Consider the following 24,958-nt stretch of genomic DNA (forward strand, 5'->3'; position numbering starts at 1 on the left):
CTTTGGTTGGCATTGCCCCAGGTCTGCCCCGCAGCAACTGGTAGTGGTGGGACGTAGGGGGAGGGGCTCCAGAGCCGTGGCCTCAGGCAGGAGCTTCCCATGCCAGTGGCTGTTGCTGGGGTTCCCTGCCTGGCCCAGCCCACAGCTGTTAATACCCATTTCTACACACTCTGGCCCTTCTTTGCTTGCCTCCAAGGCCTGTTCCCTAGGGCTGCCCCTCTCTCCATTTGCCCACTCCTGGGTCTGCCTCCTCCTCTCCCCCGGGGGCGCTTGGGCCTCAGGCTGGCGAGTGGATTTTTCCAGCTTCTGTAAACAAGTGGTGGCAGTGTGCCAGGCGGGCAGGAGACAGGCGGGGGCAGCACCGCAGCCAGGGTGTGCCAAGCACCGAGGCACAGCCTAGGGGGGGAGACAGGGAGACACCCAGGCCCAGAGAGAGAGAGAGAGACAGAGAGACAGAGACATTCAGACCCAGACAGACAGACCAAATGAAGCTTTGCTGGGCACAGACAGCCCTGGGAACAGAATAGCCTCCATTGTCCAGCCCAGCCCCCACAGCGCCCCTCACCCCTGCCCCTCTGTTCTGGCAGAGAGGAGCAGGCCCCAGTGCCCAGCCCTGGGCATCCCCACCCACTCCTTCTCCTCCCCCACCTCCACCCCTTAGGGCTGGCTACGCCATTATAAATTTATAACAGGAATTTCTCCACAAGCCAAGAAAAACTTGACCTACTTTCTTGATGGCTCCCTGGGCTAAGGCTCCCCACTCACCCCCCTCCAGTCTCCTGTCCAGCCCCCAGAGCCCAGTCCTGGCCTGGGGGGTGTCAGAGACAGAACAGTCCACTTCTCTGTGCTCCTCCCATTCTCCCCACTCCAGGGGCTTGCCTGGGTACAGAGGCCCCATCCTGCCACCTTGGCCCTGCCCAGTGCCCTGGCTTATCTCTGCCCCCTCCTCTCACACTGGCTCCTTATCAACTCCTAGGGGCGGGGCGGGGGGGCCAGGGCGAGGTCTCTGGTGCCGCAGCCACGTGATGGAGTTGTATGTGGGGAGCTGCACCCTTTGTCCCCTTCCCACATGCCTGCACCTGCCCACGTGTGTGCAGACAAGGCACCAAGGCCTATAGTGAGGGCCTTAGAAGGGCACTGCAGAGGGAGGGGGGTCCTGAGTTGCCACTGCCCTGACTCCAAATAGCAGAGCAAGTCTGGTGTTAGAGCGAGGTTGTGAGGTTGTAACTCCTGAGCCACCTGCTTCCTGGCTGGGTGAACTCGAAGGAGTGACTAAGCTTTCTGAGACTCAAATCTCTTCATCTGGAAAGTCCTTTATATGTTGTTGCTAGTGTTGTTTATAATTTTTAACAATATTTTAGGGCTAGAGAGATGGCTTAGCAGTTAAGGTGCTTGCCTGCAAAGCCAAAGGACCCAAGTTTGATTCCCTAGTACCCATGTAAAGCCAGATGCACAAGGAGGCGCATGCAGATGGAGTTCGTTGGCAGTGGCTAGAGGCTCTGGTTGGCCCATTTTCTCTCTTGTCTGCCTCTATCTCTGTCTGTCTCTCTCTCTCAAAAATAAATAGGGCTGAAGAGATGGCTTAGTGGTTAAGGTGCTTGCCTGTGAAGCCTATGAACCTGGATTTAATTCCCCTAGAACCTACATAAGCCAGATGCATAAGGTAGCACATGTGTCTGGAGTTCATTTGCAGTTGCTGAAGGCCCTGGTGTGCCTTCTATTCACTCTATCTGTTCCTTCCTCTTTCTCCCCAATAAATAAATAAAATACTTAAAAAATGAATATTTAAAAATATTGTTGGGCTGGGGAGATGGCTTAGTGGTTAAGCACTTGCCTGTGAAGTCTAAGGACCCTGGTTCGAGGCTCGGTTCCCCAGGACCCACGTTAGCCACATGTACAAGGGGGCACACACGTCTGGAGTTCGTTTGCAATGACTGGAGGCCCTGGCGTGCCCATCTTCTCTCTCTCTATCTGCCTCTTTCTCTCTCTGCCTGTTGCTCTCAGATAAATAAATAAAAATGAACAATTTTTTTTTAAAATATTGTTTATTGGAGAGAGTGAGAGAAAGAGAAAGAGAGAGAGAGAGAGAGAGAGAGAGACAGGATGGGCATGCCAGGGCCTGTAGCTACTGCAAACAAACTCCACACACATGTGCCTCTGGCTTTACATGGGTAGTGGGGAATTGAACCTGGGTCCTTTGGCTCTGCTGGCAAGCACCTTAACCACTAAGCCATCTCTCCAGCCCTTTTATTTTATTTTATTTATGTTTTTTCAAGGTAGGGTCTCAATCTAACCCAGGCTGACCTGGAATTCACACTGTAATCTCAGGATGGCCTCGAAGTCATGGAAGGCTTCCTACCCCTGCTGCCTCACAAAACCGGGATTAAAGGCATGCGCCAGCCACGATGCCTGACCTAGCTTTTTATTTTATTTTTCAAGATTTATATTTACTTATTTATTAGAGACAGAGAGAGAGATTGAGAATGGGCGTGTCAGGGCCTCTAGCCAGTGCAAATGAACTCCAGATGCAAGGGCCACCTTGTGCATCTGGCTTATGTGGGACCTGTAGAATCGAACCTGGGTCCTTAGGCTTTGCAGGCAAATGCCTTAAACACTAAGCCATCTTTCCAGCCCTATTTTATTTTTAAGACAAAGTCTCACTATATAGCCCAGGATAGCCTTGAACTCGTGGTAATCCTCCTGCCTCAGCCTCCAGAGTGCTAGGGTTATAGGCATGCACCATTATGCCTGGCTCCATGTGCAAATTTTGTAAACATGTTTTATTTATTTATTTAGGAGAGAGTGAGATAGAGGCAGGTCGAGAAAGAATGGGCACACCAGGGCCTCTAGTGGCTGCAAATGAACTCCAGATACATGTGCCACCGGCTTTACATAAGTACTGGAAAATCGAACCTAGGTTCTTAGGCTTTGCAGGCAAGTGCCTTAACCACTGAGCCATCTTTCTAGCCCTCTAAGTGCAAATTTATTTATTTTATTTTTTAAGAGAGAGAGAGAGGGTGAGTGAGTATGGGTATGCCAGGGCCTTTTGCCCCTTCAAATAAACTTCAGATGCATGCACCAATTTGTGACATATATGGATGCTGGGGAGTCACACTCAGGCCTCCAGGCTTTGTAAGCAAGTACCTTTAACTGCTGAGCCATTTCCCCCCTCCCCCCAAAATTTTTTTTTGAGACAGGGTCTTATGTAGCTAAACCAGGCGTGGTGATGCACACCTTTAATCCCAGCACTCGGGAGGCAGAGGTAAGAGGATTGCCGTGAGTTTGAGGCCACCCTGAGACTCCATAGTGAATTCCAGGTCAGCCTGGGCTATACTTAAGACCCTACCTCAAAAACAAACCAAAAAAAAGTAGCCAAACTGCTCTTGAACTCACTATGTAGTGAGGCTAGCCTTGAACTCCTGATCTTTCTCCTTTCACCTCCCAAGTGCTGGGATGACGAGCATGGGCCACCACACCCAGCTCTTCAGTCTTCAAAGTTCTCATTCAGCCAACATTGACACATGTTCATTTTCTTGCCTTTTCCCATCCTGGTGGATGGCAGCTCAGGTGAATTAGCTACTTTCTCGTACTCCAACTGGACAATGGGATTTGGGACTCAGTGGGGGAGGCCCTGAAAAACTCCTAAGGGGCAGGAGTTGGGGTGTCACTACTGGGCCAGGAAGGAAGCGAGGAAGTCAGCTCCCCATTAAGACACTAATACAACTGGGCGTGGTGGTGCACGCCTTTAACCCCAGTACTCTGGAGGCAGAGGTAGAGGAGCATTAGCATGAGTTCAAGGCCATCCTGAGATTGCATAGTGAATTCCAGGTCAGCCTGGGCTAGAGGGAGACCCTACCTTGGAAAACCAAAATAAATAAATAAGCTGACATTAACATGAATATTCATAATTTCTTCTTTGTTGTTGTTGTTAATTCATTTATTTATTTATTTGAGAGCAACAGACAGAGAAAGAGGCAGGTAGAGAGAAAGAATGGGCGCGCCAGGGCTTCCAGCCACTGCAAACAAACCCCAGGCGCATGCGCCCCCTTGTGCATCTGGCTAACGTGAGTCCTGGGGAACCGAGCCTTGAACTAGGGTCCTTAGGCTTCACAGGCAAGCACTCAACCGCTAAGCCATCTCTCCAGCCCTGAATATTCATAATTTCTATGCCTCCCTGGTCTTACGGGTACCTCCATGCCTGTGCTGCAAACTGCTTGTCTCTGGTCCCCTCTTGCCCCAATAATATTGATGGATCATAGGAAAAGTTCGTTGGAAGGTGGTAACAGTAGCTGATACTTAATAAGACACTGATAAAAAAAGTCAGGCACTTGTTTGAATGTGAGTACTCAGGCTTGTTACCTGCTGCATAGATGGCCTCATTCTTTCCCTCCATCCCTCACCATGTTTGGGACTTGGATGTGGTTCTCCAGTCTTGCCTCTTGTTCCTGTGGTATAGGTTATTGTGGCCCTGTCCCTGCACCTAACCTCCATGCCCACTACCAACTTGCTTTGGGCCCCCACAATCTCCAAATATTGCCCCCACAGGAATCCTGCACACCCACCCACCCACCCCCAGACCCTGTGTACCTTCTTAGCCTTGTTTCTCTCTTCTCTCCACAGGGATCTCTGGCAGGACAAGACTCTGAAGACTTCCCCAGCCCCTAGCCAGGACCCTCCCCTTACTGACCCAGCTTGCTCCCCAGTTCTCCCACCTGCCACTCCCTGGCCCCTCCCACCACCTGCCCCCCTCGGGGTGCTGGGCATGGTGTGAAAGGCCAAGTGCTGAGGCGGGGTACCATGGGTGCTGTGCCCTGAGGCCTGGGTGGCGGGGGGTGGGTGGCCTGTGGGTGTGCGGGGGGGCCAGTGTGCCCACCCCAGTCTCTTGGCGTGCTGGAGGGCATCCTGGATGGAATTGAAGTGAATGGAACAGAAGCCAAGCAAGGTGGAGTGTGGGTCGGACCCAGAGGAGAACAGGTAATGGGTTTGGCAACCTGGTAATGCTAGTTCTTAGCGTGGGTACCTGTGTGGGTAAAAGAGAGTTCCTCTCTGGGTAGCCTTGAACCCACAGTGATCCTCCTACCTCTGCCCCCCCCAAATGCTGGGATAATTTCCCTTTAGACAGTGTCTTTTTGTGTGTGTGTGTGTGTATATATATATATATATATATATATAATATTTTATTTATTTATTTATTTAAGAGCGACAGACACAGAGAGAAAGACAGATAGAGGGGGAGAGAGAGAGAGTGGGCGCGCCAGGGCTTCCAGCCTCTGCAAACGAACTCCAGACGCATGCGCCCCCTTGTGCATCTGGCTAATGTGGGACCTGGGGAACCGAGCCTTGAACTGGGGTCCTTAGGCTTCACAGGCAAGCGCTTAACTGCTAAGCCATCTCTCCAGCCCTGTATATATGTTTTTGTTTATTTTTATTCATTTATTTGAGAGAGAGAAATAGAATGGGCATGCCAGGGCCTTCAGCCACTGCAAATGAACTCCAGATACATGCACCACCTTGTGCATCTGGTTTACGTGGGTCCTGGGGAATCAAGCTTTGAACCGGGGTCCTTAAGCTTCCCAGGCAAGCACTTAACTAAGCTAAGCCATCTCTCCAGCCCACAGACAGTGTCTTTTAACCACCTCTGGAGATGGACATGAAGCCAGTAGGCCTGCTTGCCTGCCTTTGTCCAGGAGATGAGGGCATGTTCAGATGTCGCAGGGAATTAGCCACTTGGATTGAAAGATGCCCACTTTGGATGGGGAAGTGACATGGACAGGGAGCAGCATGTGGCTGGCCTCTCCCTGGATAGTGCTAGGCAGTTTCAAAAACCCCTTTTGAAAAAAAACAACAAAAAAAACTTTTGTCTCCTCCGTCATCGTCGCCTTCACCTGAGCCAATGTGATCCGAATGGCTTTGCTGTTTTCTTCTTTGCTCCCTACCCGCCTGTACACCATCTGACTGCCTAACAAATGTGTGTTGTCCACAAGCCCTGGTGCATTATACCATGACATTTCCAGGCACAGGCACCAATAGCCATCAGTCATAGACCACACGTGTATTTATAATCTATTAGGAGTCCCACATGCTCTTCCCTGTTCATGGCCAAGGGTGGGCACTGGCATGGGGATCCTCCCGGGAAGTGGGAGTACTTGCCAACTATGAAGATTTCGCTCACATGCCCGTGAGGAGGCGTTGCCCTGAGCGCACAACTGCAGACCGGTTACCTCTGATGCCACCGCACTAGAGCAGACCAGAAGGGTCGCTGCCTTTCCCATGGGCTCCAAGTGGCACAGAGCTCTGTCCCATTTGGCATGGTGTCCCAGGAGCTGGGTACAGCCTGTGCCTATGGCCAAGGAAAGGGTGAGGGTGGAGGGGGGGGTGCTCTGGGGAGCAGTGTGGCCGGCAGTTGCCTAGGAGATCAGATCCTGAGCCAGGAAGCCGGAAGCCTGGCCAGGCAAAGCCCTGGGGCCCAAGACTGGTTCCCTGGAGGGGCAGAGAAAGTGGATGGGCCCCCCCAGTTGGGTGCCTAGGGTACTGGATGGATAAGCCTTTTTCCCCCACAGCCTCACCCCAGGCTAGACTATGGGAAGGGCTGTCTGGCCTTGTCAGTCACTGCTGTCCCCTGTATTTCCCTTCCCAGACTGCTGCGGGTCTGGGAGAGCCTACCCTTAGGGCTTGGACAAAGGCGGGAATGCCCGTTCCTAGTCCCAAAGGACTGCAGCCCCTCCTCTCGCCACCCGCCCCTCCCCCACGTCCCTGCGCCATCTTGTGGCTGTCTCTGGGACTACATCCGGAGACAGCCTGGAATTGCTGCAAACGCCTGCTCCGCTGGGGCCTGACTTCCCCTTCACTCACCCTCTGGAAGGCGGGAGGGAGGCCTAATCACCCCACCCACCCCCAGCCTGGTAGGAGCCAGACAGGGTTAATCCCCATGAGGGTGCAGAACCCAAGACTGTCTGTGACCGTGACCCTGGTCAAGGTCACTGTGTCAGTGTGTTGGGAGCTGCATGTGGCTCTAGGAGGAGGGGCCCTGCAACATGCCACATGCGGGATGGGTGTGGAAGGGTTATACAATCCGTGCATGCGTGTAGAGGCTTATGTAACCTGTGTGTGTGTGTGTGTGTGTGTGTGTGTGTGTGTGTGTGTGTGTGTGCGTGCTCTCTGAGGTTATGTAACACGTATGTGGAGAACTTGGTGACATACATGTGCAGTGGCCAAGAGCTGCTGTTAATGCCGCAGAGGGGCTCGGGGCCTCGTCCTGGTGACTGTAGTGCACGGTGTCACCGTCAGGAATGGCACCTCCGTTTGCTGCTCTGCTAAGTGGAGGCTGTGAACAGGGTGACGACGCATGTGTTTTCAGTCGGTGGTGTGGGTTGTTAAATAGCACATGTGTGCATACTGTGAGCTGCCTGTCCAGAGGGCTGTGTAACACGTGGGCACATCCTGGGGGCATTGTAACCCACAGGGAGAATGCCCTGAAAGTTGCCCAGATATGTCGGTTCCCGTGCTTCTTACCATACTTGGCTTTATACTGACGGCTGCATCGTTATTCATGAGCGTGGGTGTTCCGTTGCATATATATGTGTTTTCTAAAGGTTACATAGCCTTACGAATATTCCGAGGATTCTCTCAGCATATTTGCCATATCCCGAGAGCTTAAATATGCGATGTCCTATAGATGATGGTGTTTAAATCTGCAGTGCATATGCTTGTCTGCATGCCAATACGTGTGTGTGTGTGTGTGTGTGTGTGTAGTATATGTGTGTATTGAGACTTTAGAACCACGCTTGTGTGTCTATGTATATGTGTTGAGGCCTTACAATAATGTTAGTGTGTGTGTCTGTGTGCGTGTGTTGGGGCCCTAAGAGCATGCTTTTTCCCCAGCCAAGCCCGTTATCTCTTCCAAGCAGCAACCAGATAGCTAGACCCTTCTAAGCTTCGTCAGCTGACATGGGGGTGGGAGGTAGAATAAGGACATAGATGGAGGGAGCTGGATGGAGCTGGGGCATTGTAAAAGCCTCTTGGATGAGAACGGGCTGCCTGAAGACCGCTCTGTGATTCTGTCCACTTTGCCCCCATCCAGTGCCAGGTCACCAGATGGAAAGCGAAAAAGAAAGAACGGCCAATGTTCCCTGAAAAGCAGTATGTCAGGTGAGCCTGGCTGCATGTGCCCTTCTCCCTGTACCCAGCCCTGTGGAACACTCTGGGCCTAGACCTGGACCTCCCGTGTCCCTGGAGGGAGTCTCCTAGAGAGCAGTGGTGGTGAGAACAGTGACCTGGGCTCATGTCCTGGCCTCTAAGGGGAAATTGGGTCAGAAAGCGCCTCCTCCATTTTCCTATATTCCCTCCCCCACTGAAGACCCCACCAGAATCAGGACTTAAGCTGAGGAACAGGGGTCTATAGTCTCCTAACATGGCCTCCTTATCTCTTGTCTTCTCTGCTTTATCCTGTCATGCAGATGTAGCAAGAAAAAAAAGCCTTAGTCAGGCACAGTGGTACCCACCTGTAGCCCCAAGTTCTTGGGACACTATTAGCAGGAAAATCATTTGAGCCTAGGAATTCAAGACTGGCTTGGCCAACATAGTGAGACTCCAGCTCAAAAAAAAAAAAAAAGGAAGGAAAAAAAAAAAAGAAAAGGAGAAAAGAAATAAGGGGAGGAGAAGAAAGAAAGGGGAGGGAAGGGTAGAAAAAGAAAGTATGAATCAGCCTGGAAGGGACAAAAAAAAAAGAATTCTGAGGCATCATATTTGTAGGGAAAGGAATGGACAAGTTGCCCCGCCCCCCCCCCGCCCCCCCGCCCATGCAGCATCTCCAAGATTCTTCCTTTCTCTCCTTCAGCGAGGCTGGACCGGGAATTGAAGGAGAGAGGCAAAGATGGGGTTGGGTATTGTACAGGAGCCTTTCTGGCAGGATCCACGCCATGCCAGCTTCTTCCATCCCTTTTTCCCTCCCAGGGTATATCCCTAGTTACCTGGACAAAGACGAGCAGTGTGTCGTGTGTGGGGACAAGGCAACCGGTTATCACTACCGCTGTATTACTTGTGAGGGCTGCAAGGTATGGATCAGCCATTTCCCGCCCCTCCCCCAGTGCCTGAACTCCCCTTCACTTCCTTTCAGCCTCTCCACACTTGCCTGGCATGACATCTATAAACATATAATAACCTAAACCTTACCTGTTGTGTCATTTTTCTTCTCATGCATCTGTTCTTTCTTTTTATTATTATTATTTTTGTTTGTTTGTTTTTTGAGGTGGGGTCTCACTCTAGCCCAGGCTGACCTGGAATTCACTATGTAGTCTCAGGGTGGCCTCGAACTCACGGCTATCCTCCTACCTCTGCCTCCCGAGTGCTGGGATTAAAGGCGTGCGCCACCACGCGCCAACTTCTTTTATTACTATTTTTAAGTATTTTATTTATTTATTTATTTGAGAGAGAAAGAGAAAAAGAGGCAGATAGAGAGAATGGAGAATGGCTGTGTCAGGGCTTCTAGCCACTGTAAATGAACTGCAGATGCATGTGCTACCTTGTGCATCTGGCTTACATGGGTCCTGGGGAATCAAACCTGGGTCCTTAGACTTCACAGGCAAGTGCCTTAACCACTAAGCCATCTCCCCAGCCCTCATTTGTTCATCTTAATCCATACTTTCCTTAATAGGCAAATAGTCTCCTCTCTCTGAGTGTCAGCTTCTTCATTTATAAAATGGGAATAATTTTACAACCTTTCTCATAGAGTTGTTGGGCGAATTAAATGGGATATTTCCCTTGGCACTGTTTTAAACACCATGGCAGGGGCTGGGAATGTGGGTGGCAGAGGTAAGATGGGGGCTAGTGGGGGGTGTTGAACACAGAGCCAGGCACATAAGAACCGAATAGGGCTGGAGAGACGGCTCAGCAGTTAAGGTGCTTGCCTGTGAAGCCTAAGGACCCAGGTTTGACTCTTCAGAACCCACATAAGCCAGAGGCACGAGGTGGCTTAAGCATGTGGAGTTCAATTGCAATGTCTAGAGGCCTTGGTGCAACAATTCTCTCTCTTCCTCTTGCTCTCTCATAAATTAAAAAATAAAACTAGGCCGGGCGTGGTGGTGCACACCTTTAATCCCAGCACTTTGGAGGCAGAGGTAGGAGGATCGCTGTGAGTTCAAGGCCACCCTGAGACTCCATAGTGAATTCCAGGTCAGCCTGGGCTAGAGTGAGACCCTATCTCGACAAACCAAAAAATAAAAATAAAAAATAAAATTAAATTAATAAATTAAATTAAATAAATAACAAAGGGGCTGGAGGAATGGCTTAGAGGTTAAGGTTTTTGCCTGCAAAGCCAAAGGACCCAGGTTCTATTCCCCAGGACCCATGTTAGCCAGATGCACAAGGGGGCACATGCATCTGGAGTTCATTTGCAGTGGCTAGAAACTCTGGTGTGCCCATTCTCTCTCTCTGTCTTCCCCTTCCTCCCTCTTTCTCTGTCAAATAAATAAATAAAAATAAAATATTTTTTAAAAATAACAAAGGCCAGGCATGGTGGCACACACCTTTAATCCCAGCACTCCGGAGACTGAGGTAGGAGGATCACCATGAGTTTGAGGCCACCCTGAGACTACATAGTGAATTCCAGGTCAGCCTGGGCTAGAGTAAGACCCTACCTCGAAACACCCTCCCCCCCAAAAAAAAGGAACACTGGATAAATGTCAATTTTCTGGGCTTGAGAGATGGTTCAGCAGTTAAAGAACTTGCCTGCAAAGCCTAAGGACCTGGGTTCGATTCCCCATTACCCACATAAAGCCAGATACACAAAGGGGCACATGCATCTGGAGTTTGTTTGCAGCAGCTAGAGGCCCTGGCATGCTAGGATTAAAGGCTTGTGCCACCACACCTGGCAATATATATATATTTTCATGCCAGGTGTGGTGGCGCATACCTTTAATCCCAGCACTCTGGAGGCAGAGGTAGGAGGATCACCATGAGTTCGAGGCCACACTGAGACTACATAGTGAATTGTAGGTTGGTCTGAGCTAGAGTAAAACCCTACCTCAAAAATTAAGTGTCACCCATCCATGTGATGCATTATGAGTGAAGGGTGCAAAACCAGGCATTGTGGTACACTCCTGTAATTACAGTACTGGGGAGATTAAGGAAGGATCATGAGTTTGAGACCAGCGTGGCTTATGTAGTGACTTTCAAGCAAGCCTTGGCTACATATTAAGACCCTGTCTCAAAAAAGTTTGTCATGGCTTAATAGATATCATAAACAAATAAAAGACCTAGCTTGTTAAAAAAAAAAAAAAAAACAGTTTGGCTAGGCATGGTGGTATACACCTTTAATCCCAGCAGTTGGGAGGCAGAGTTAGGAGGATCACCACAAGTTCAAGGCTACCCTGAGACTATGTAGTGAATTGTGAATTACAGGTCAGCCTGAGCTAGAGCTAGACCCTACATCAAAAAATTCAAATAGCTCCCAAGCCACCCACATAAAGCCAGATAGACATTTGTTTGCAACATCATGAGACCCTGGTGTGCCATACAAAATATTTTAAGTAGTGAGGGATGCAGTGTACTTTGGTTATTTCAACCTGGGTGGCTTTCCCAGGATCACTACCTTCTGCAAATGTAGATTTTCCAAGAAAGATTATTTTAAAATATATAAAGCTGGGGCTGGAGAGATGGCTCAGCAGTTAAGGCACTTGTCTGTGAAACCTAATGACCTGGGTTTGATTACCCATGTAAAGGCAGATGCACTAAGTGGAATACATGTGGAGTTTCTTTGCAGCAGCTGGATACCCTGGTACACCCATTCATTCCCTCTCTCTCTCTCTCTCTCTCTCTCTCTCTCTCTCTCTCTCTCTCTCTCCTTGCAAATAATAAGTAAAAGTAGGTTAAAATAAAAAGAGTCAGGTATGAGGGCACACACCTTTAATCCCAGCACTTGGGAGGCAGAGGTAGAAAGATCACTGTGAGTTTGAAGCCACCCTGAGACTATATAATGAATTCCAGGTCAGCCTGGGCTATAGTAAGACCTTGCCTTGAAAAATCAAATAAATAAAATAAGAAACAAGAGAAAGCTGTAAAACTTAGTAAAGTGATACATACCTGTTTACCCAGCACTATGGAGATAGAGGCAGGAGGATCAGGAATTCAAGAACACATAGTGTGTGAGTTTGAGGCCAGCCTGGGCTGCACGAGACCCTTTCACAAACAAAATGTGAAAGTTTGAAGTTTCTATTCCTCAGTGTCAGCCAGACTAAAACCAGGAGGGATTTAGAGTTCAGTAGAAGTGTTTCTGGAAGGGAAGTTAATACCAACATAGAGAAAAGGTATTTAGATCCCAGGACATCTGGGTCCTAAGAGAACATCTCCAAAAGACAGAGGTGCCTTGGCTCCACCCCTAGAATTTGGTGTTGTAGGTCTGGAATGAGACCCAAAAAGCTGTTTTCTTTGGTATGCTGGGCAGTTTTTTAAAATATTTTTATTTTTATTTATTTAAGGAGAAGGAAAAAGAGGCAGATAGAGAATGGGCGCTCAGGGCCTGCAGCCACTGCAAATGAATTCCAGATGCATGTGCTCCCTTGTACACCTGGCTAACGTGGGTCCTGGCAATTGAGCCTGGATCCTTTGGCTTTGCAGGCAAACACCTTAACAGTTAAACCATCTCTCCAGCCCGTGCTAGGTAATTTGCATATATTCTGAGGGCCCAGGCCGTCGTGTCCCCTACCTGCTGTCCACTTAGCCAGATGCTTTGAGCACATTGATCTCTCAAGCTTCACTTTCCTAGTCTAGTCTACAGCATGGAGACAGTGAGTCATCTAACCCCTTGAGTTGTCTTCAGGGTTAAATGCAGTGATGCATGAAGGGAAGGAATAGCTTTACTAAGTGCCCAGCACATAGAAGAATTCAATAATTATTAACTTATTTTATTTTCTAATTTTTTTATTTTTATTTATTTATTTGAGAGCGACAGACAGAGAGAAGGAGGCAGAAAGAGAGAGAGAGAGAGAAAGGGCACGCCAGGGCCTCCAACCACCGCAAACGACCTCCAGATGCGTGCGCCCCCTTGTGCATCTGGCTAACATGGGTCCTGGGGAATCGAGCCTCGAACCGGGGTCCTTAGGCCTTACAGGCAAGCGCTTAACCACTAAGCCATCTCTCCAGCCCTCTTATTTTATTTCTAATTAATTACTTTGAAAGAGAGGGGAAGAATATGAGCACACCAGGGCCCCCTGCCACTGCAAATGAACTTCAGATGCGTGCACCACTTTGTGCTTGTAGCTCTCCACGGGTACTGGGGAATCAAACCCAGGCCGTCAGGCTTCACAAGCACCGCAACTGCTGAGCCATCTCTCCCCCTGACAAGTACTAACTCTTCATGCTGATATCATTTTTGTTACTGAGGCTCTTTTTTTTTTCTTAAGCAGAGTTGAAATTTTTCTTTACAAACAACTAGAGTTCACAGTGTCTTTGCTTGATTTTTTAGAAATATTTTTATTGACAGCCTCCATACTTACAGCAATACAGCCAGGTGTGGTGGCACACACCTTTTATCCCAGAGGTAGAGATGGGAGGCTTGCTGTGAGTTCGAGGCCACCCTGAGACTACATAGTGAATTCCAGGTCAGCCTGGGCTAGAGTAATACCCTACCTTGGGGGGGGGGGAATATATATATACGTATAAATAAATAAATATAAATATATATATACACACACACACATACACACACACACAATGATCATAATATCGCACCACTCTCCCTTTTTTTTCCCTAAATTCCGCCTCCACTGAATCCCTTCTTTCCAACTAGTCTCTTCTATTTTGATATCATCAAAATAACTCCCCTCCTATTATGCAGGTCTTGTATAAGTAGCATTAACAATTGTGAGAGCATAAATACCACAGCCACTTTCTGTCTGGAAGACAGTATTGCAAAGCACGTGTGTATCTGGCTTTTATGTGGGTACTGGGGAATCAAAGCCAGGTTGTTTGACTTTGTAGGCAAAGCACCTTAACCACTGACCAATCTCTCCAGCCCTCTTTTTTTTTTTTGTTTTGTTTTGTTTATTTTGAGGCAGGGTCCCACTCTAGCCCAGGCTGACCTGGAACTCATTCTGTAGCCCAGGGCAGCCTCCAACCCACAGTGATCCTCCTACCTCTGCCCCTCCTGAGTGTTGGGATTAAAGGCATGCTGACCTGGAATTCACTATGTAGTCACAGGGTGGCCTTGAACTCCCAGCAATCCTCCTACCTCTGCCTCCCAAGTGCTGGGATGAAAGGCGTGCGCCACCGCGCCCGGCTTGTTTACTTTTATGAGAGAGACAGAGCACCAAGGCTGCAGCCACAACAATGGAATTCCGGCCGCGCACCACCTTGTGCACATGCATGACATTGTACACGTGTGTCATCCTCTGCGTCTGGCTTATGTGGGTTCTGGGGAGCCCAACCTGGGTCCTCAGCCTTCGCGGGCAAGTGCAGTAACCACTAAGCCATCTCTCCTGCCCAGTGGCCACTCTTCTTACCTCTGCTACACCAGACACTCCCTATCTCTCTGCGGCCTGGGGTTGGGAGCATGTATTTTTCAGGTCCTTTGGCGTGGCAGGACCCAACAATCCTGGGCCTGCAGTGTGAGGAGGAGGAGGAGGGAGGATGCCAGGTGGTACTTGCCTCCCTTCCCCTCTCATCTAGTGAGTCCCATGGCTGGTTGAAGGAAGTGGGTGGGGAGGGGTCACGATTAGAACCAGCTCTGCCTCCCACATCCTAGGGCTTCTTTCGCCGCACAATCCAGAAGAACCTCCATCCCACTTATTCCTGCAAGTATGACAGCTGCTGTGTCATCGACAAGATCACCCGGAATCAGTGCCAGCTGTGCCGCTTCAAGAAGTGCATCGCTGTGGGCATGGCCATGGACCGTAAGGGGCACCAGTGGGGGAGCGGAGCCAGGCAGCGGTGGTGGGGCTGAGTTCAAGGGTGACAACTTCTTTTCAGGGTACTCCCGGGGGAGAGTGACAAGTCTAGGTCGGGCTGATGATGCCGCCTGGGTGCCTTCACCACAGGGATAATGGGATCCTGTGTGGGCCTGGCACATGGCCTCGGTGCCCACTGCTATCACCTCTTGAGGGCTTTGGAGAGGGATTGATTGAGTTAGGAAAAAAGAAAAAAGAAAAGAAAAGTCCTAAGCACCCAACCTAGTAGGGTTCTGAGCTTCGGGGAAGGTACCCCACATCTGACGGAGGAGGACTGCTTTCCTTGGCGGGTGGATTAGGTAGCATAGGCTCCCTCACGAAAGCCCATTAGACCAGAAACGTGATATTCCTCTGAGTCAAATTGGAGTTGTGTTGTTCCTGGTGATTAAGTGTGGTCCACTTCTTGCCACCCAACTGCTGGGTGACTTGGGAAGTCACTTAACCTTTCTGGCCTTCAGTTTCCCCCTGACCTATGCATGACGAACGAATAGTTTCTGAGGAAATTGTGGAGAGAGGAGAGGGAGGGTGCTGTGCAAAGGATCCTGTGTCTCTGTCAACAGTGGTTCTAGATGATTCAAAGCGGGTGGCCAAACGCAAGCTGATCGAGCAGAATCGGGAGAGGCGGCGGAAGGAGGAGATGATCCGATCACTGCAGCAGCGACCAGAGCCCACTCCTGAAGAGTGGGATCTGATCCACGTTGCCACAGAAGCCCATCGCAGCACCAATGCCCAGGGCAGCCATTGGAAGCAGAGGCGGAAATTTCTGGTAGGCAAAGGGAAGCGTGAGGAGAGCGGGCTCAAAGGCTTGCCTCCTCCAGGAAGCCTCTTGGGTTTCATCCAGCCCAAAGTTGGGACTCTCATCCCTGGCAGTCCTGATTGTGGGCACCTGTGTGTGTATGTTGTTGTGTTCTGGATCTCACCTGTCCCATCTGATGGCATGCTCTATGAGGTCAGGACCTTGCCCTCCTCAGTGAATTTCTAGAGCGGGGATGACCTCTCCTCGTTTTCTTAGCCAGGGACCATGAGGACACAGTCCTGTGGCAGTAGTTTTGAGCACCTGGAGAGCCCCAGGCATTATGTTAGACTCACAAAACTGGTGGCACAGGCCTTTAATCCCAGCACTCAGGAGGCTGAGGTAGGAGGATCCTTGAAAATTCAAGGCCACCCTGAGACTCCATAGTGAATTCCAGGTCAGCCTGGGCTAGAGAGAGACCCTACCTCGAAAAACCAAAAAGAAAAGAAAAAACTGCCAAGAGTTTGGAAGGAGAGGAACAACTGGGGCTCCTGACAGCTCCTGCCAGGGGTTGGGACAGTGCACTAAAAGCTTGTGCTCCAAAGCCAGATCATTGTTTGTGAAGCCATGTGACTTTGGCCTTATAAGCTGCAGTAGGCCTCAGTTTTCTGGTCTGTAAAATGGTAATAATTCTACCTTCCGTGTAGATTTGTGATGAGGATTAACATAAGATATGAAGAACATATAACCAGTTTCATGCCTGGTGATGTGTTTTTAATCATTGTAGCTGTATTTTTATTATATTCCTGTTACTACCATTCTCTCACCTTTTTTTGTTTGGTTTTGGTTTTTCAAGGTGGGGTTTCACTGTAACCCAGGCTGACCTGGACTTCCCTATATAGTCTCAGGCTGGCCACAAACTCACTGTGATCCTCCGATCCTCCTACCTCTGCCTCCCGAGTTCTAGGATTAAAGGCGTGCACCACCACGCCCAGCTTCTCACCATTATTATTAGCAAAGTTGGAGCATTCACCGTGATCTATCCTCTGCCCCAAGGTTGAGGCCTCAGGGTTGGAACACAGCTCACTACTGTAGTACACGGTGCTAGGTGGACTGCCTTGGAGCTCCCCCTGGCGGGCAGGGCGTCTCAGTGAGCAGCTGAAAGGGGTCTGCAGCCCCACCTGACCCTCATCTCTCCCTGTAGCCGGATGACATTGGCCAGTCACCCATCGTCTCCATGCCAGATGGAGACAAGGTGGACCTAGAGGCCTTCAGCGAGTTTACCAAGATCATCACCCCGGCCATTACCCGTGTGGTGGACTTTGCCAAAAAACTGCCCATGTTCTCCGAGGTGAGTGGCAGATGGAAGGGGAAAACCATGGAGCCGTGTTGAAGGGAATATGGGCCAACTGTCCAGGTCACCCAGCCCCATGGGGTGCTAATATGAGGTTCTCTGAGCAGGGAATGATTCTTGTAGACCAACAGACACTCAGCACATGGAAGGAATGTGCACCCCCCACCCACCCACACACACCACAGAGTGACCATTCACCTCAGGGGTCAAGCCTAGTCTCTTCATTCTTCATATGGCTAACTGGAAACAGGCTTTCGTACTAGTGGTAGTACCTTGACCAAGTGACCAAATTCCCCGCAACTCCATTTTCTGTTCTGTAGTGGGCTAGAACTTCCCTCTTAGGTATAACTGTGCAGTGAGGTCTAAGCACGGCCCAGCGGCACAAAGAGCCCTAGGGGGGACTCTGGGGCACTGGGGGGTGTTGAGTGATCTTTGGTCCCGCTGCTCCACAGCTGCCTTGCGAAGACCAGATCATCCTCCTGAAAGGGTGCTGCATGGAGATCATGTCCCTGCGGGCAGCTGTCCGCTATGACCCCGAGAGTGACACCCTGACGCTGAGCGGGGAGATGGCGGTCAAGCGGGAGCAGCTCAAGAATGGTGGCCTGGGCGTAGTCTCTGATGCCATCTTCGAGCTGGGCAAGTCACTCTCTGCCTTTAACCTGGATGACACGGAAGTGGCTCTGCTGCAGGCTGTGCTGTTAATGTCAACAGGTACCTGCCACTGGCTGGGAGGGTTCAGAGGCTCTCAGGGATCCTACAGCTTGTCTGGGGCCTGGCTCTGCCATTCTCCCTCTCCCTTAATCTCACCTACTCTGTGTCCCATGCCTTCTCTCCCAGGCCACTTCCGTTTCACCCTGGCCATCATCTTGTCCCCTGTCCTGTGCTCCGTCATCCACCTCCATTTCTGCTCGCCGGGGCCGTCACGGTCTCCCAGTCGCCGCTCCGCGTCTGCCCCACACTCTCCCTCCGCCCTCCATCCTGTCATTTGTAGGCCCCGTCCTGTCTCTCCCTCGGCTTTGTTCCCATCTACCATCTACCCCAGTCCCTCTTATCTCTCCGCCCTATCACTTATGCCCCAGTTGGCCACCTCTCTCTCTCTCTCTCTCTCTCTCTCTCTCTCTCTCTCTCTCTCTCTGTCTTCCTTCCTTCCTTCCTTCTTTCCTTTCTTTTTTTCTTTTTCCAAGATAGGGTCTCACCCTAGCCCAGGCTGGCCTGGAATTCACTATGTAGTCTCAGGCTGGCCCCGAACCCACCTCCCGAGTGCTGGGATGAAAGGCGTGCGCCACCACGCCCAGCCTCCAGTTCCCTGTTTCCATCTCTCTTCGCTGACCACCAGCCCTCTGCGGATGGACCTCCTTGTGTCCCCAGCTTTCTTCCCCTTCCAAGCCTGCCCCTCTTTTTCTGTGTCCTCTCTCTGTGTTGCTCCATTCCCCCAGGTCCTCAGTGCCTCTCTCTGAGCCTCAGGCAAGTGGCTGCTCCTTCAGTCTATTCCAGCCACCCAGACCCAGTGTCCATTCCTTTTGTTGGGGGGGAAGGATTTTTTTTTTTTATTAACAACTTCCATGATTATAAACAATATCCCATGGTAAAACCCTCCCTCCCCCCACTTTCCCCTTTGAAACTTCATTCTTCATCATATCCCCTCCCCCTCTCAATCAGTCTCTCTTTTATTTTGATGTCATCATCTTTTCCTCCTATTATGATGGTCTTCTGTAGGTAGTGTCAGGCACTGTGAAGTCATGGATATCCAGGCCATTTTGTGACTGGAGGAGCACATTGTAAGGAGTCCTACCCTTCCTTTGGCTCTTACGTTCTTTCCACCACCTCTTCCGCAATGGACCCTAAGCCTTGGAAGGTGTGATAGAGATTTGCAGTGCTGAGCACTCCTGTCACTTCTTCCCAGCACCACAATGCCTTCTGAGTCAGAGGTCACTGCCCTCTGAAAAGAGAAGGTCTCTACCAAAAGTGAGAGTAGCATTAATATATAGGTATGAACATTAAGAGAAGTGCTTACTGGGCAGTTTGATGAGCATGGTATATACATTTAGCCAGACAACAGCAGACATTACACCCCTAGGGCTCGTGACTACCCCTGCTTTAGGTTTCCAGTATCAAGGATGTATTCCCTCCCATGGAGCAGGCCTCCAGTCCAATCAGAGGGCAGTTCCCAGTGTCCATTCTTAACCTGCCTCATACCCTCTCCCGTCCCCCGTGTTCTACCCCGGGCTTCCTTCAGACCCTCAGTGCTTAACCCTCATGCCTTCCCTCCCTCCAGACCGCTCTGGCCTGCTGTGTGTGGACAAGATCGAGAAGAGTCAGGAGGCATACCTGCTGGCGTTCGAGCACTACGTCAACCACCGCAAACACAACATTCCGCACTTCTGGCCCAAGCTGCTGATGAAGGTGACTGACCTCCGCATGATCGGGGCCTGCCACGCCAGCCGCTTCCTCCACATGAAAGTCGAGTGCCCCACCGAACTCTTCCCCCCACTCTTCCTGGAGGTCTTTGAGGATCAGGAAGTCTAAAGCCTCAGGCGGCCAGAGGGTGTGCGGAGCTGGTGGGGAGGAGCCTGGAGAGAAGGGACAGAGCTGGGGGCTGAGGGAGACCCCCCCCATACACCTCTTCTCTCCTTCCTCCCGTCCTTGGATAGATGCAGCTCCCACACACACCCACACTGCCCAGTCCCCCTCAGAACCTCCAGCCCTGGGACAGGGCAACAAATGAACTTGCTATGAAAGGACAGTGTGGGCGGGCTGGGACCCGAGTCCTGCAGTCCCCAGGGCCCTATCCTCTAACAAGATAGGGGAGGGGAGGAGAACTAAGAGGGACAAGCCATCTTGACTGTAGGCCCAGGAGGCATGAGGGAGGAGGGCAGATGCCCTTTCTTACCCCTATACACATATGAGAGAGCCCTGCCTAGTTCCTTGGCCTAGGTTTCCCCTCCAGGCAATAGGCCTCTACTTCCCCAGATTCCTGGGGTGCAAAGGACTGCTTGGCTTGGCTCGGCTCCTCCCCTGGAGGCTAAAAATGATAGTCATCCTAACTGCACTTTGGAAACCAAGCAAGGGGAGAAGATAAATGAAGAAAAACTAGACAGGAAAAAAAAAAAAAAGATAAAAAAAAAAAAAGAGAGAGAGCGATAGAGAGAGAGAAAGATGATATTAAGTTATTAGCTGAGGCTGGCCAGAGGGGAAGGACCCCCTCCTTCCCACCCCCATGCACTTTGAAAGTTGTCCTTCCTCCCCCCACCCCAGATCAGAGAGAGATGTCCCCAGCAGACCCCCAAGGGTAGGTCTGCCGATAAGAGCTGTGAGTTGACAGTACAGGGTCCTGGCACCCCTTTGCCTTGCCCCCACCCTCGTGCCCCTTTGGCACCCCACCCCAGTACTTCCTCTGCTCTCTGCCACTCGTGCCCGCTGAGTTCCATCTACCTCTCACGCTGGATGCCAGCTGGCCCCTCACCTGCCTGCCCTGCTGCCCACACAGCTCCCTCTCAAGTGCCCAGCCCCAGGGGCCTCCCTGTCCCCCTTCTCCCACACCTTGGCACCCACACAGGAAAAACTGTGGCCCAGACTCTTTCCCTCCTCATATCCTGCAGTATTAGCTACAATCCAGATGCTGCTGCACGGGGCGGGGAGGGTTGACCATCTTCCAGAGCCTCCACCCCTGTAGGACTCTTGTTTCCTTGTTTCCTGTCTGTCTTCGGGGCTCCTTCTGTCCTCCTTCCCCACCCCCACTCAATGCACTAACTCAGACTTGGGGCAGGTGGGCACATATGGGAGTGTTTCTATCAGTGGCACTTAGTTGGGGCCCAGGGCAGGAAGCAGTTGGTGCTCCTCCTATTTTCTTTGAAGCTCTTCAGGCCAGCCGCCCCTTTGCCCCTGGGACCCCTCTCCCCTCATCTTTTCTCTAATTCAGGGACTTTGGCTTGAGCCACCCCCCACCTGCTGGTGAGGAGTGCTCTGTTGGTCTGCACTTGGGTGAGCTCCCCTCCTCCTCCTCTTCCTTTGGCCACCAGCCCACTTCTTAGGGGAGAAAGGGAGGGAGGGAGGGAAGAGATGGCCCTCCCATGAGTAGGAGGGAGGAGAGGAGAGGGAGGGACAGAGCAGACCAGAGGGCCCTGGGCTCAGAGCTGCATGTCGGCAGGGATGGATGGGTGGACACAGATGCCCCCCGGAAGCCATGGGGAATGGGGCAAGGGGCGGGGGAGGGGTGCCAGGGCTTCCTGCGCTTTGCACTACTGGGGCAAAAATGTCTTAAGCAGTGGGGAACCTGCCACCCCACTCTGACCCTCAGCCTGCCACAGCCCCCCCCCACACACACACAGACACACACACACACACACACAGACACACACACACACACAGAGAGAGAGAGAGAGAGAAAGGAAGGCAATACTATGCTGCCCCCCCCCCAATCCCGGGCAATGTCCTTCCGCCACAGTTCAGGTGTTCTAACTGGCTGGAGGGTCTGAAGGAACATCTGCTGTCACCTGTGCACGTGCCTGCCCCACCGTTCTGGGGCTCCCAGGCCACCTGTACTGTCATTGTCTGTCTCTATCCCCCCCCCCCATCCTGGGGTACTGATTCCTATATTCCTCCAGTCCCATGAGTAAACCCTCTTGTACTCTCCTCCCATACCTGGGGGCCCAGTGGAGTTCCTGACCTGCCTGCTGTCTCCCCATTCCTCTGGCCCCACACCTACCCTCCATTCCCATTCTTAGACATGGACATGGCCTCTTACAGGCACTTAGGAATCCCCCCACCCTCCCCAATTATATGAGCTGTGATCCCCCGCCCCTCCCGTGCCCTTCCTCTCCCCTCAGTGAAACGGTGTGTATGTATGTTCCGTGCGAATGTGTGAGTGCGCGTGGCAGGGAGGAGCCAGAGAGACTCAGGAGTGCCTCGCACCTACTCTAGAGAGGCAGCTGTCCCGGTCCCTGCTGTGGAAGTGAGGGACAGGGCCCTCTCCTGGGGGCCATTGGTGCTAATGGGGGGATGGCCTTGGCGTGGGTGCTTAGCACACCTCCCCCAGTGTTGGCCCGGGGCACTAGGGCAGGCTGGGTGGGGCAGTAGATTGCTGGGAGTAGTTTGAAGGGGCCAGGCCAGGACAAGGGGGTGCCAGAGCCATGACCACTACCCCGCCCCACCACCGCCTCTCCATCTCAGTATTCCCCCCTTCCCATCACTTATAACACACATACCTCATCCAGCCTCCTCCCTGCTCAGACTTGGGGAGGGTGGGGGAGGAGGAGCCCCTACCCCTTCCTGGGTGGTGGGTCTGCAGGGCTGGGAGAGGGCCGGGCAGGCGTGTGACAGACACCGGCCACAGGGGGACAGTACTTCCTGCCCTAGAAACTCCTGGGTGGGGGAGGGGGACACTGCCCAGAGGCGCTACTGAATGTATGAGAAGCTGGTGCTGGGGGGAGGGGGGGAGGAGGGTTGTGGCCAGAAACAGGGAAGGAGGTAGGTCCCTTCCCCAGGGAGGGGTGGGACCGGTAGGGGTGACTTGCGGGGGCTCCTACTCCTGCCCCACGTTGACAATCAGTATGTCTGTTATGTGCGATTTTTCACCCCGTTGTGTTTTGGGTCAGGATTTTAAAGAAAGATATTTTTATGGTAATTGTTGCTCGTCTATTTTACTATATATTTATGTAATAAATATATGATGAAAATAACCCCCTTGGGCACCCCCGTTAGACTTGCGTGCTGTTTCCCTAAATCCTCCCATCTGCTGGCAGAGTACCCACCCCACAAGCTGACCAGATGGAGAGGTGCCCCCCCCCCAGCCTTGGCAGTAGTCCCCTCCACCCACCCCCCGCCCCCAAACGAGCACACACCACAGAAGCCAGCTCAGCTGTGAAGTATTGGATTTGAGACAGGAACAGAATAAATTGGGGGGGGGGGGCAGAGGAGGGTGGGAGAGCAAGAGTGGTTTAAATAGGGGAGGATGGGAAGCGCAGTGATGGGTGGGGGGAGCAGGTATTTACAAGAAGGCTCAGGGGGCCAGAGGCTCATCTTGGAATATTTTATAACAATATAAATAAGATTCTGGTTTGCTTTTCCTTTTCGTCTCGTAAAGGAGAGAGAAGTGCAGAGTTCGATTCTGTACAAGGGGGCAGCGGCAGAAGGCCGGCCGGGCGGGTCACTGGGCGTCCACCCGGAAGGACAGCAGCTTCTCGGAATGCATGTTGTTCAGGGTCCGCAGGTCCGGCAGCTTGAGCAGCAGCTTGGTGAAGCGGGAAGTCTCCAAGGGCCGGTTCTTCAGCACCAGAGCCCGAAGAGCCCGCAGCAGCGTCTCCTGGAGCTGCTCCACCGAAGCGGAATTCTCCATGCCCGAGCGGTCTGTGGGGAAGACGACAGCAGTGATGAGGCAGGCTCCCTGAGCTCCTCTGACGAGGACCCGGAGGTCTGCGAGGACCTGGCAGGCAAGGCAGCCTCCTCTCCCTGAGGCCCCTCAGAGGGCGACAGGGGAAGGAGAAGGAGGGCGCCACTCCTTCTCCCAGGCCTCTGCCCCAGAGCAGGGGGTGCCCAAATGCTGGGAGCACAGGCCACAGGCTGGCCCCTCCCATCCCTCAAGACCACCCTCCTACCCCAAGCAGGCCACACAAGTGGCCAAGCTCCCTTGCTATTTGCTCTGTAGTTCCCTCTGCCTGGGATGCCCTTCCCCCTTTCCATGCCTGGCAACATTCTACTTGTCCCTTTGAGGCCCCACTCAAGTGTCACCTCCTTCCCCAGCTCCCCCAGGCAGAAATAGTTGTCTGTGCTTCCTTGGTTCATGCTTCTACTGTGACACTTATCTCACTGTTTTATAATTAGTCGGGCATGAGTCTGTTTCCCAAGCTAGACTGTGTCTGAATCATGTCTGTATCCCCAGTGCCCAGTGCAGGGCCTGGCATAGAGTAGGTACTCCATAAATGGTGTGTTGAATTGAACTGCGTCTGCCTCCTCCCGGGTCAGGCGAGAGCTTGACCTACCTGCAGAGACCAGCACCACCGCCGTGAAGAGGCCCAGCTCCTCCTCTGTAAGCGCCAAGGAGTTGAGCTTCTCGCTGAAGTCGAACATGGCATTGAGCAGGTCTCCCATGCCCATGGCACCGAGCTCCTGCAGACTGTAGGTGGTGCGGCTCAGGAACATCACTGTCTGGTCCTTCACGTTGAACAAGGATGCAAAGCGCACCATCAGCACCTGAATCGGGGACAGTCACTTTGAGTAAGGTGGGAGGGGAACCTGCCAAACCACCCCAGAAAGTCACCAGAGGGTTCAGGGATACTGCTTTAGATTTCTCAGTGTGTGTGTGGGGGGGGGGGCGTGCAACACAGGGACCCAGGTGGAAGCATCCTATTGGCTTTGGAATAGGCACTTCACCAAAAGCAGTGTAACAATGTCTAGAATAAGGGCAGCACTGTACCCTCAGTGTTGTTCTGATGCAGGGGGTTCTGATCTATACCAGTCGAGATGACAGAAGTTCCAAACACCAAGAGGTGAGGAGTCGGGCAAAGGGTTCTACCTCCTCCATCAGATAGATAGCAGGGTCCCAAAGCCTTTCTGAAGTTCTGCCCACTCCAGTACCCAAGCCATTCTACTGGGTTCTTCTCAAGGTCAAGAGCAGGGAACACAAAATATCACTCACCTCAAAGGTGCCAGCTTTAAGCAGGGTGACCTGGTCATGCTGAGAAAGGTCACGGAAGCCAGGGATATGCTTGGCAAATTCTACCACCTCCCGCACAGCAGGCGTGAAGCTCATGGAAAAGTCCTCCCAGATCTCCTGCACAGTCCGGCCGCTGCGTCCATGAGGGTACATGTTCATGGGACAGGCCTAGAGGGAAAAAAATGGACAGGAAAGGGAATGACGGCCAGGTTGGCTTACATGGGTTCCCCAGCAGGACTGGGCCTCAGATTCTGCCTGGGCTAGGGAATGTGGTCCTGAAG

The 24,958-nt window shown here is 51.9% G+C and overlaps 1 protein-coding gene across 3 annotated transcripts in view; it reads left to right on the forward strand.

Moving 5' to 3' along the window:
* The window catches only part of Thra (thyroid hormone receptor alpha), a 38,691-nt gene extending 14,730 nt beyond the window's left edge, over positions 1-23,961 (forward strand). For 2 of the 3 annotated variants that reach the window (XM_045159320.1, XM_004655450.2), the window contains exons 2-10: positions 4,621-4,974; positions 8,081-8,148; positions 8,953-9,053; positions 14,738-14,885; positions 15,500-15,705; positions 16,877-17,023; positions 17,479-17,737; positions 19,302-19,429; positions 23,109-23,961. In XM_045159320.1, coding sequence (XP_045015255.1) covers positions 4,922-4,974; positions 8,081-8,148; positions 8,953-9,053; positions 14,738-14,885; positions 15,500-15,705; positions 16,877-17,023; positions 17,479-17,737; positions 19,302-19,429; positions 23,109-23,477 — 1,479 coding nt within the window. In that variant the 5' untranslated portion in view covers positions 4,621-4,921 and the 3' untranslated portion in view covers positions 23,478-23,961. The remainder of the gene's footprint in view (positions 1-4,620; positions 4,975-8,080; positions 8,149-8,952; positions 9,054-14,737; positions 14,886-15,499; positions 15,706-16,876; positions 17,024-17,478; positions 17,738-19,301; positions 19,430-23,108) is intronic. The other variant, XM_045159321.1, reaches the window with a different exon arrangement.
* Positions 23,962-24,958: the final 997 nt, after the last annotated feature.

Source organism: Jaculus jaculus, chromosome 9 (genome assembly GCF_020740685.1).
Source record: "Jaculus jaculus isolate mJacJac1 chromosome 9, mJacJac1.mat.Y.cur, whole genome shotgun sequence".
Lineage (NCBI taxonomy): Eukaryota > Metazoa > Chordata > Mammalia > Rodentia > Dipodidae > Jaculus > Jaculus jaculus.